General features: G+C 39.1%; 1 protein-coding gene across 1 annotated transcript; it reads left to right on the top strand.

Moving 5' to 3' along the window:
- Nucleotides 1–349: 349 nt before the first annotated feature.
- On the top strand, nucleotides 350–12043 carry csf3r (colony stimulating factor 3 receptor). The gene is made up of 17 exons (XM_083918285.1): nucleotides 350–474; nucleotides 3686–3781; nucleotides 4446–4520; nucleotides 4661–4957; nucleotides 5665–5797; nucleotides 5959–6125; nucleotides 7098–7267; nucleotides 7385–7535; nucleotides 7797–7879; nucleotides 7999–8206; nucleotides 9127–9315; nucleotides 9527–9628; nucleotides 9883–10029; nucleotides 10112–10252; nucleotides 10340–10436; nucleotides 10521–10599; nucleotides 11225–12043. Exons 3-17 carry the CDS (start codon nucleotides 4457–4459, stop codon nucleotides 11705–11707), a joined length of 2511 nt encoding a protein of 836 aa, XP_083774411.1. The 5' UTR covers nucleotides 350–474; nucleotides 3686–3781; nucleotides 4446–4456; the 3' UTR covers nucleotides 11708–12043.
- The last annotated feature ends 323 nt before the right edge of the window (nucleotides 12044–12366 follow it).

Genomic DNA, 12366 nt, shown 5'->3' with positions numbered 1-12366 from the left:
TTGAAATTTGTCCATATTCTCATACAAGCTAACGCTTGACAGTTCACCCTGTTCAGGATTTGACATTTAAAGTCCTCCTCCGAACAAGTTCTATAAAAATACTCTTTTATGATTTATGTTTTGTTTAACATTGTTTCAAAAAACAGGTCTTCTCTTCTCCGTCGTTGAGAAATTGATTTTTATTATTTTTAGTTGAACTGTTCAACTCTATCTTTTCGATAAAAACACTGACTACACACCCCGCTTTTCTTCCCATCACTGGGCCCCATCAGTCATGTGTTTCTTCCTGGAAAATAGTGAAGTTTCACAAATTCAAAACAAGGATGTTGTTGCTGCTGCTGCTGGTGCTGCTGCTTGGCTAACACACACGTATGTCCTTCAATCTGAGCTGCTTTGAGCCACACTGTTTCATCTCATGCTATCAGGGCTGATGAGAGCCTCTCGTCTTTCTGGGTGTGCTGCAGCTGCTGTGTGGTGAGTGGCAAGCCTCTCTGATGGCTCTCCTTTATCTTCACATCAAGCAATTTGCTGCTCCTTTCATTTTGATACTTGTGCCAGATTGAAAAGGGAAACTTGTTTCTGAATGACACAGGTTCAGGTTGGAGAGTTGAATCCTGATCCAACTTACAGACTGCTCAACTTAATTTACTTAACTTTCATTTAAAACACTTGCTTAATCTGAATTTTTTTTTTGGCTACTCTGTATTTCACTTGTGCCATATATCATCCGTTGTACTTTCCTGTCTAATAATGCCAGAACACTTTTTACAAACATGAAATACTACAGACATAGAGGATCTTCCAATATTTGAAGAGGAATTCTAAGATAAGATAATCCTTCAAAAGTCAAGATACTTAAAGTTTAATTCCTAGAACTAGCAAAACATATTAAAGAGTTTTAGGATGAAAACATAAAGTGGTTTTTAGGTTTATTTTGATGTATTTGATGGTGTTCTTTTAAAAGGCAACAGAGTCACTGTGAAAGTAAAGTAAGCAGGTCAAGCTATGGAAAACATTTATGTTCTGGTCATCCGTAAAGTTCATTACGGTCGATACTAAAGTGGGGTCACATAACCTATTATAAAGACACTCTGCCTTACAGTACTTTTTTTGTTGGATCTTAAGCATAATACGGACGGACGCAGTGTTCTCCTACACTATCACTGTCATTGGTCAGCGGGGGGGTGTCATATAGACTACTGTTATGATTGTCCGATTGTCCTCTGTTTATATGGCTAGAGAGAACTGATTCGGTTTTACTAACTTCCTAGTTTGTCTCATGCAGGTCGGTGGAAATATGTTGGCCTAATCTTCTTTCTTTCCTTTTTTTCTTTACTTCTCTCTAATTAACTTGTACTTGCAGGCAGAGTGAATGTTCTAACACCTATAACATGACCCGTATTGAAACGGCTGAAACATATGGTAATGAATGCGTGGGTAGTCAAAGAGGGACTCTTGGTTCCTGATGTTTCTTTAAAAAGACATAGGCCCATAGGGTAAAAGGATGGGGTTGTGGGGATAAGATGATGGACAAGGTTATAAGGTAAAATGCAACTCAATGTGAGGAGATGGACAGGATGATGAGATAACTGGATTTAAAATAAACACCTGGAATGAATGTTTGTGTTAAAAATTGTTAAATAAACATAAAGTTGAAAAAAGGGATGTGAAACTGATTGTTTTCCTCCTTTTAAGCTTTAAGGGGGTTTATAACTGCTGACACAAAAGGTCAGTGTCTGAGCTTAAAAAAAATATTCTATGATTCATTCATTCATTCAAGTGTCTGCATATCTTATCTATAAATATATATATAATATTATTTTATATTATATAATATATTGGTATACTGTGTATTTAATGTGTTTTAAATCAGCGTAAGCACAATTCTTAGTGTGAGAATAAGAACAAAAAGAGGAAATAGTGGTAAGTTTGTCATCGCACTCTGTGTCAAGGATATTGCCAAATCCTGAAAGTGGGCGTTTTGTAACCCCCAACAGTAACAGGAAAGGAAACATATGGTGGTTATAGCAAAATGTACATCTTACACATAGTGACATGACTCACTGAGACACTAAAATCCATCCAGATAACATATTTCCATCAATACATTAGGTACATAACTGGCCAGCACACCTAAAATAGCCAGTTTTATTTCATACCCAGGTATCAAATTGTGCTTGTTGACAAAATACCCTCCAAATTTAATAGCCCTTCCTTCCCTCTCTCTCCGTGTCTCTTAATCTCAATTGCCTTTTGTCAGGCCTGCAGGCAATTACCTATTAGTAGTAAGCAGAAATGCTGAAGAGGAAAGCAGTGAAAATAGAGGCCTTTATGCACACTGCTGATAAGAAACAGGGAGAAATTCCATTTCTCTCCATTGCTTTAATGCAGACTTTAGAAAATAGTGTTATTGGGGACTGAAGGCAGTGATCTGACTGTGAGTTTGAGTTTGGTTTGAGTTAAAAAATGATTAAAGTAATACCTCCTCGTCTACCTTGTCAGACGTAACATTTTTGTCAAGAGTTGATCCAGACCAGAAATACTGGGAAGTGGGATTAATAGAAACTAAAAACAAATGAGAACAGTGAGTTCCTTTGGCCTTTAAAGAATAAGTTGAATCAAACTCTAAAATGTCTGTTGACAACAAACATATCGATGTTGCCAACAATGTTTTGTCCTGAGGAAAAATTGACTTGAGATTTCTCAGCAGAATCAGTCGGACAGGAAGTTTCTCAGTGCTGTGGTCTCAGTTACTGTGCGTGTAATGTGTGTGTGAACATGTCCGTGAGAGATGTATCTCTGGTGGAGAAATCAATAAGGGGCATCTGCCACACTGTCAGATTACATTGAGAGCTTTCCTCCCTGCTGAGCTCTTAGTAACATTTGAGTATTGTTATCTGTTTGAATTATTGGTTTGATCCACTGTAGTGAAAGGAGTTCATAGATAATAATAAATTGTATACATCAAACAGCAATTAAAATGTCGGAAATGACACATTTTACCACCTATGCTGTTAATTATCCGCCACCCAAGATTATTTTCGTAAAGGAGTAATTTGATGATTATCTTTTATGAACTGTTAAGGTCCATCCTCAAAGCAATTTCAGTCAAAAGCAACTGGACTGATTATTTGTCTAGGAAGACGTTTCACCTCTCATCCAAGAGGCTTCATCAGGTTATGTACGCATCTGACCAGGCTGGGACCGGTCCCACCTTAACCATTCACAGGGTTGAGGTCCATGATAATGTCAGTAAATGACCGAAAAAAACACCTGTTAGAGCCCAAAGTGATTTCAAATTGCTTGTTTTGTTTAGCAATTCAAATGTTTTGGATTTAAAAGTACCTCAGGCAAGAAATCTTCCCAAATGAGAAGCAGGAATCAGAAACAATTTAGTGTTTACTCTAGCCCTATGTGAAATATATTGTGAAATGTCTAAAAAACACAAGTGCGTGTCACATTAACGGCTGTTTTACGGTGAATATAAGTATACCACTGAGAATTACTTTTTTTAATGTGTGAGATGGTGTTTGGCATATGACGATTAACGTGTTTTTCTTTTATTAGGGGGGAAATTGTTGTCAGCTTGCTGTCAATCAACCAACACAGTCGTATAAGTCAATAAAACAAATTGTTTTAGCCATTACTCCAGATGAATAACATCTTTGTCTTTCCTCCCACACAGACAGAAATGCTGTGAAGGCATGTCTCCGCCTCGTTGTTGTTGCTTTGTGAGCGACCAGAGTTCAGCTCAATTTTAACATTTCACGCTTGTGTAATGGTGAGTATTTCAAAAACACAGTCCTCAAAATGAATTTCAACTCAATACCTGCACTTTTAATTTGAGGCACCAACTGATTCTCCAATTTAAGAAGAAGGTTGTTGACTTTATATCAGAAGTGCAATATGCTGAACAATTTCATCTGTTTAGTTTACAAGCTCCCATCTTCTGTTCATTATAAATGACCAATCATCTTAGCAGCATGTGCCCAACAAGGCTGGTTACTAGCAATTACAACCTTCCTGTCTGCTCTGAGTTTATAACAGCTTGAATGTCACATCCTTTGTGTAATCATTTTTACATAAATGTGGACCCAAGCTGTCATGAATGTTGATTTTTCACGTGTACGGCTTCTGCAAACACCTTACACAGGCAGCACTGGCACAGCAGGTCTCTCTCCTATATTGTGTAGAGAAGCAGTGGATGGATTCTCTGTCCGTTCATATCAAAGTATTATGCATTATGGAGATCACATCCTTGCTCACATCACCCTGCCATACCAAACACTCAAACACCACTTTCAACACCACGTGTCTTGAGAGGACGGACGTTGTCACTCTCAATACCTCTCTCGCATAATGCAGCAGCAATTCAAATATAGTTTTGATAGGGCATGAAAGTTTGCAATTTAAGAAAAATGCATTTCATTTCTGTCGCCTGCCAGGTTTCATCATCATGGTATTCTCATGGTTGTCAGTGATTGTCATGCTGGTGGCATTTGTGAATAGTGCGAGAAATGGTAAGTGTCGTTCTCAGAATGAAAGAGTAAATCTAAATGGAAATACCTAACGAATACAATTGCTCTGTCCAGACTAAATATATAAAGCTGGGCACGATTAACATTCTCGTCAACATCTAAATTCATTTTCTCATTTGAAGAGGACGACATACAGCCGTGTGCAAAGGTCCAGACGTCCACCTCAGTGGTGCCTTTGGGGTCACCTGTCACAGCCACCTGTGTCATCAGAGATGGCTGCCCTCTGGTCACTGGAGAAGCTGTTCATATAGAGTGGCGGCTTGGCGATCGCTTTCTCCCCGGCAGACCCGTAGCCAACGAGAGTAGCAGGGTTTCCGAGGTTGTTATACCGAGCTTCAATCACACCAGGGAGTTCCTCACCTGCTGTGTCCTGGCCTCTCCTGTTCAAGTCGTAGGAGGAGTGGAGATCAGAGCCGGATGTGAGAAAAATTCAAACTTCTTTTTTTGTGAATGTTTATTAATAATCTAATTACCATGGTTGTTCCTGTTCCAGCAGTGAAAGGCAGAAAAACAAAAGTGAATTTTTGATCAATTAAGTTGTGTTTAGCGAGAGGAACTTTTAATGTGTTGCGTTGACATTATAAAAAAGAGAAAGTAAAACTTCAACACTGAACACTTTAATTAACTTTAAGAATCTTTTTTGTCCACCCATCAAAGAGATCTGACACATTTTAATGGATCTGTAGATGGATACATGTTTTAAAGGTTTACACCAAATGCGGAAAAGATTGTATTGAAGGATTAATGCAGCACTTCAAAAGAAGCTGGACTTTTTAATTTGGACTACTTCTAAACTTCCTCCCCAAAAGGACTAATTTTAATCGAGAACATAACAAAAATCTCTGGAAAATCAGCAGATATTTACTTTTTCATTATTATTACATTTATTCCTCAGGGACCATGTTTTAAAAAACATTCATCTCATACAAAAAGAAAAATACTTTGTAATAAATTTAGCTTTAAGCTTCGTTCCATCTGTAGTATAAACACTGCTAGCCTACTAGTAACAAAAATAATACAAATACATCCCAGTGCAATATAGATACTCATTCCAACTTGATTCCCATATGATGCATAGATCCTGGTCCATAGAAAAAACCCTCTTCACCTTCTTTTACATCTATAGATCCACCAGAAGCACCACAAAACCTCAGCTGTCAGACGAACCTCACCACCCCTAACACCTTGACCTGTAGCTGGGACCCCGGGCAGCAGGAGACCCACCTGCACACAAAGTACACCCTCCAAACCGAGATATGGTAATATTCTGCTTGTAAATGCCATCTTCCAGGAATACAATGAAGCGGTTACCAGCAAGCAAACATCATTTGGGTGTCAGGAATGTTTAGAGTGTCATTTACAACATATGTTGGCAGGTTTGCACAACTGCGTTTCCCACATTACAATTTCCTCATTTCAGGGATTCAAACGAGAACCACACTTACGAGCCTCGACCAGGAGTCCACCGTCATACCATCCCTCGCTCTGGCTTTGTCCTCTTCTCAGAAATGGGAATATATGTGAAGGCGGTGAATGAACTTGGAGAAGCAACCTCAGTACCTATTATTTTGGAACCCATCAGTGCAGGTGGGAAATATAGAACATATGCATCAATTGAATGTTTTTTATTGTTTGTTTGTTTGTTTTCTATTATGGGCGAGCAGTTACCTTCATCAATGTCATGTAGTTGCCATTATCTGATATTAGATAAAAAAAAAAAATATTAGATGGATGGATGGATGAATGGGTGGATGGATGGATGGATGGATAGATAGATAGATAGATAGATAGATAGATAGATAGATAGATAGATAGATAGATAGATAGATAGATAGATAGATAGATAGATAGATAGATAGATAGATAGATAGATAGATAGATAGATAGATAGATAGATAGATAGATAGATAGATAGATAGATACAACATTGTGCTCGACACTGTGTAGAATGCTAAATTGGAGCATTACTCTTTTAGTTCCTATTCATTATCCAACCTCCTTTTTTCTCTTGTACTTCCATCAACAAACACCAAGAAATCATTTATTTAAAAAAATTAATATTCAATCCAGAAGGTTGTTAAACAGCACTCACTGCTGTCTTGAAGGTATTTCCAGGATACTAATCCCTCTGCCTATAAAGGATGGATGAAAAGCATATATTTTTCCTATCCTGGAAATTGCCGATACTCTGTATTTTAAATGAGAATATAAATAAATAAATAAATATCATGTAAAAGCAATAGTTTCTTAATTTTGCTTCATGCTGAAAAATTAAAGAAATGATTTATATAAAATCCAGCCACCACTCAACTTGAAAAATGGGTTAGTGTGTGTGTGTGTGTGTGTGTGCGTGCGTGCGTGCGTGCGTGCGTGCGTGCGTGCGTGAGTGTGTGTGGTGCAGATGAAACATTTTTTATCCAGATGGTTGGATAAAAAAAACAGTCTCCAAGGATTCTGGAAACAACTTATACCAGATTAGAAAACCTTAAAGACTTGTGATAAAAAAAAAAGAAAAGAAAATACATCAGAGCTTTTGCTTTGTTGACCATTTTGTTTCAGCTAAGTTTGACCAACCAACGATTCTGAACGTTCAAGCGGTGCATAAAAGGTTTGGCTGCCTAAAGCTCAGCTGGACCTTATCACAGCAGCAGGCCTGGATGCGTGACTACCGTCTAAACCTGGAAATCCGTCTCAAGACTGCTGACAGCACCCAATGGACTGAACAACCAGTTAGTAAAATTCATTCCAGCTTTAGTATAAACTGAAAACTTTTGGTACAGTAGCTACAAACAACCGTATAATATAACCTGCATGAAGGACATAATGTGCATAATGTGTTTGGTTAGATCCTGGTGAGACGAGTTAGACCGACCAGATCTGTGGACCAGTGTCGTCTCCTCCATGGGACTCAGTATGTTGTCCAGATTAGAGTCAGATACCAGCAGAGCCCCTGGAGTGAATGGAGCAGCAGCCGGTCTGGGGTCACCTTGGAGAGTGGTAGGGTTTAGATCAATTCAGAGTGACACAATCAGTCACTCTAACAAATTTCAAATCCATCACCTCCTCTTCCATTTCCTGGTCTTTTCAATAAATGCTAATGCCATGTTCTACATTTCCCATTGCTTTGCTCTATAGCACAGATTAAATTGATGTATTGAGTCTTGCCGCACACTTTTGCAGGGAATCCATACACCTGTCTCGTATAGCAAAGCTTTTAAAGAGAAGTGCGGAAGCTGACAGCCACCTCTTTCTTTTCAGCTCCCACAGGGCGCCTAGACACGTGGATGAAGGTATCGGGGAATCCCATGCACAAACAACTCAACCTACACTTGTTTTGGAAGGTACACACATCACACTTCACGTGTTGCTGGACACCTTTCACAAACTGGTGTATTGTCTGTTCTCTGGTTGAGTGTGTGAGGTCTGATTTTAAAATGCCCGTTCACGTTATCTGTTTCAGCCATCAAAACAATTCCATGCCAACGGCCAAAATGTGTCGTATATTGTCTCAGCGAAAAAGCTGCCAGGTGAGAACGGAAAGGTGTGCTCTACAAAGTGGAATTACTGCACTTTCCAGGTTCCCAGGAGAGCAAAGAAAGTGTATCTGAGTGCTGTAAATGCAGCAGGAAAATCCTCCCCCACTGAGGTTCGGATTTGCCTACCTAAAGGTAAAATTGATAACCTTAAATGGGATAATTCAGATTTTGTACGGGGGTTGTATGAGGTACTTATCCATATTCAGTGTATTGCCTACAGTCGATGACGGTTGGCTTTCCTCCAGTTTGGAGAAGTAGGCAGGAGTCCTGGCACGAAAACTAAAGCAATGCACTACTGTGGAAGGTGACGGCAGCTAAACGTAGTTTAGCGACCTAAAAAAAATTCAATATAAGTTTAAGTGTATTTAGAATATTTTCGCCACTTTACCTTGCCATCAAACAGCCCTGTTTAAGTTCACTTGGGAGGAACTGAAGCCTTTCAATGCTCTTGTCAAAGCGACCCCTTTGACAGTAATTTTACCTTGCAGAACACGGGAGTGGCAGGTCTGCCGCTGCCTCAATTAGTTAGTTTGTTTGTGTTAATGTGTGACTTTAGTGAGTTTAAAGGATTAGGAACTAACAAAACTAATACACAAAAAACTTCAATCGAGTCACAGTAGACCAGCAACTCCTATGTACTGCAAGGTAAAATTACAGTTTTAGTCATCAGAGTCGGTTGGCTTTTACTAGAGATAAACTTATACAGAGCTATTTGATGACAAGGTACAGTGATGACAATTTTTCGGAATATAGCAGACACTTAAACTGATATAAAACATTTTCAGGTGGTTAACATACATTTAGCTGCTGGCCCTGATCCACAGTGATACATTGCTAAGCTTTTGTGCATGTCCACCTGTCTTCTTGAAACTGGGGCGTGCTGACAGACATCTGCTGTAGGTAATGTACTGACTATGGAAGAGTACCTCACGGCTACACTTCAAAAAAGTTTGAACTATTCCTTTAAACTTGCTTAAACTGGTTTAGAAAATGGCTAACATATGAAACATATATTCTTCCAGCAGTGAGCATGATGTGTTATGTGTCTCTAGCTTATACAGTGATATCAAACGTCACAGTCATTCCTCATGATGACGTATCCCTACTGGTCCACTGGAGAAGCCTGGTTTTTCCCGGTCTCACTGGTTTTGTGGTGGAATGGAGACCGCTGTTAAAAACAGACCTCTCTCTCACCCAGTTTGAAATAACAGACGGAAACCAGACACGCCTGGTTATAACAGGTATGTTTTATAGTATTTGTATTGCAGGTTTCAAGATCAATGTCCTTCTTATTTTACTCACCTTTTGTTTTTCCTGATCTAATGTTCATCTCTTATCCCGAAAAGTCACTCTTGTACGAGTTCTTCTTTTTCCTGTGCACAACCTACCTGTACACACTATCAGGCGCTTATGACCACTGATACATTCTTACCTCCTTACTCTCATTAATAGGCAGCTTTGAGCCCTACAAGCCATATGGGATCTCTGTGTATCCTAGGTTTAAGGATGGGATAGGCCTTGCTCAGACTGTTAATGCCTACTCCAGACAAAAGGGTAAGTCACCAAAGACACAAAGAGCGGGCAGGGGTATGAAAGTCAGGCGGCTTCAACTTTGAAGAAGTGAGAAAAGAGTTTGGCATGAGTAACACATTGTGCAATCAATCAGAATCAGTGGATACATGATGGAATAATGCCCTCTTGTGGATAGAAAGTATAATTATGTTTTAATTCTTGCCTTAAGGTTTCAAACCATGAGCTTAATAGTTCATTATAGTTGTAATAATTAATCACAATATTTTTTTTTAAAGCTCCATCCGTGGTTCCAAAACTACAAATTAAAAAGACGTGGCAGTCACACATCGAGCTTACCTGGGGTGAAATACCATTAGACCAAAGGAACGGGATTATCCAGAGCTGCAAAGTTTTCTACTGGGATAAGAAGGGGCCACTTAACGGTAGGTTAAAGACCTTCATTTTACTGTTCTAAAACACTTTCTCATGAACTTGACGCTATCTGATGCCTGGCTCTTCTTTCAGTTGTGAATGCTGACCTGGGAGAGAGGAGAGTGGTCCTAAAACACCTCAACACTGGGTCTCTGTATGAAGCTTTCATGATGGTTAGCACGTTTGGTGGGAGCCTGAACGGATCAACAATTAATTTCGAAATTGAGCCCTTCGGTTAGTATTTGGCAGTGGCTTTCTGGATACATAACAGAGAGATCACAGCAGATATTTCATTATGAATGTGTGTTTCTCTCCTCTCAGATGCCGTCGCTGCTGTGACGATTGTAACTGTGTCTGGTGTTGGACTATCATTGTTGGTTATCTTGATAGTCATGACTTGTTTCTCCAACCAAAAAAGGTGAGATCATCGCCACGCTGTCATGAGCTGGGAAGCTTTGATGTCATTATTATTATTCTGAAAACATTTTTCTTTCCTTTGCAGGCTGAAGGGGCATTTTTGGCCAGCTGTTCCAGATCCAGCTAACAGCAGCATCAAGAGCTGGACATCAGAATCAACACAGGTGCAGAATATTAACCTGTGCATTATAAAACACTCACACACATGCAATAACCGCCTTGAGGTTCAATCATTATTCCATATTAACAAAAGGTGATAATGATGATGATAATGTGGCTCCATGCAGGATGTGTAAACAAGCAACTGTCTGCTAACACATTTGCATTTGCATGTCAGTGTAATGTTTCCAGCTTGATCTTATATAGTCATTTATTGTCATTTACTACTTAAAGACATTGATGACTAGACTGGACAAAACGGTGATGACTCTGTTTTAAAGATCTTTTGTTGAAATAATTATTTTCCCTGTTCTGATGGTTAGGGAATGTGAAGGTAAGGAGTGCGTCAAAGCTACAGATAGCCGTGAACTACTGCTCTAAGATTACAGGAGTGCCCCAGCTCAGTCTCTCCGCTCTGTACTGTACAACAGACACCTGATCAGAAAGGCCACCTCCATTTTGGACGATCCATCCCACCCCTTGCATCAGTAGTTTCACCTTCAGCCTTGATGTTTGCTATTATTTGTTGTCAATGGGGTTTTTGTTGTTTTCGTATGTAAAGTCGTTTATCCCAATTGCCCTAAATAATAATAATTTATTGAATTGAATTCATTTATTTTCCCTGTGCAGGATTCCCGTCTTGCCTCGGACAGTGAGGAGCCCAATCCAGTGTACCTGTCCCACCTGAGCTTCCTGGACCTCCCTGTGAAACTCAGTAAAGAGAACAATGACCCATGGTTAAGCAGTGAAGAGGACACCAGTGACCTGGGAGAGTCCATTTGTGGTTCACCTTTCATCCCTGGTTACTCTGGTTCAAACAGCGACTCTGTTCCTTACGCTACTGTGATCTTCTCTGGTCCATGCAACAGCCCTACACCTAAAGACCCCCATGTCTACCTGCGGTCTGAGTCCACACAGCCCCTCTTGGAGACTGAAGAATCCTTCAGTCCAAAGTGCTACCAGAATATGGCAACTAATGGGATGCCAAGTGAGCAATGTTTTTTTGGACCATGCCATGATTGTGTACCTGAGAGAGAAGCAGACCTGAGCATTCTTTGGGATGACTTTCCTTTTCTCCAAGCATTATCCTTGAATGATACTCAACATGACTAAAAGTACTTTGCTGATTGTAAGAGGTGCCGCTTTGCAAGATGTTGGTTGAGTTTGTAATGAGCCGCTTGTGATAAGTTGATCCAGCAAAGCACAAAGCTGTAAATGCATCAAGATTTAATGATATAATCACTTTTACATTTAATGATTATGATGTCCATATTTCTGTACCGAACTTTGTAGATACATCACATCTATAGAAAATAGACTTTTTTTACTGAAATAGAAATCGATGCTGATGAAATAATGTTGTTGTGGCTTATATTTGGAGTTTTGTCAAAAGTATGTATTTTTTTTACCAAGGGGATGTTGTTAAAAAAATGTTTTTAATAAAGTAAATAAATAAATTAAAAAAAGATTTTCCTGTTGGCTGATCTTTCTTCTTTCTTTTTCATTGAAGCGGGTCATCATAAACATAACTACAGTGAAATTCAATTTAAGTATTTATCCAAAAGATTATATCAACATAAGCACCATCCTCACGTGCTGTTTTGCTAAAGATGAGTATAATGGGACATTTTTACTGGTGAAATGGCACCTATAGTCTAATTTTATGAATATTATTTACTCCAAAATTTCAGTGTAACTCAAATTGCTTTATACTCCTGTTTAGTTGTGGTGTTCCATTGTGGTGAAAAGTGACCCATTGGAATATAAGCTGG

The sequence above is a fragment of the Echiichthys vipera genome (assembly GCF_963691815.1).
Source record: "Echiichthys vipera genome assembly, chromosome: 8".
Lineage (NCBI taxonomy): Eukaryota > Metazoa > Chordata > Actinopteri > Perciformes > Trachinidae > Echiichthys > Echiichthys vipera.
The sequence above is the reverse complement of the archived record's forward strand: the minus strand, read 5'-3'. Positions and strand labels throughout refer to the sequence as shown.

Coding starts and splice junctions, on each gene's coding strand:
- csf3r (XM_083918285.1), top strand. CDS start 4,457: ATGGTATTCTCATGGTTGTCAGTGATTGTCATGCTGGTGGCATTTGTG. Junction 4,521..4,660: donor TGTGAATAGTGCGAGAAATG/GTAAGTGTCGTT, acceptor TCTCATTTGAAG/AGGACGACATACAGCCGTGT. Junction 9,629..9,882: donor TGCCTACTCCAGACAAAAGG/GTAAGTCACCAA, acceptor TTTTTTTTAAAG/CTCCATCCGTGGTTCCAAAA.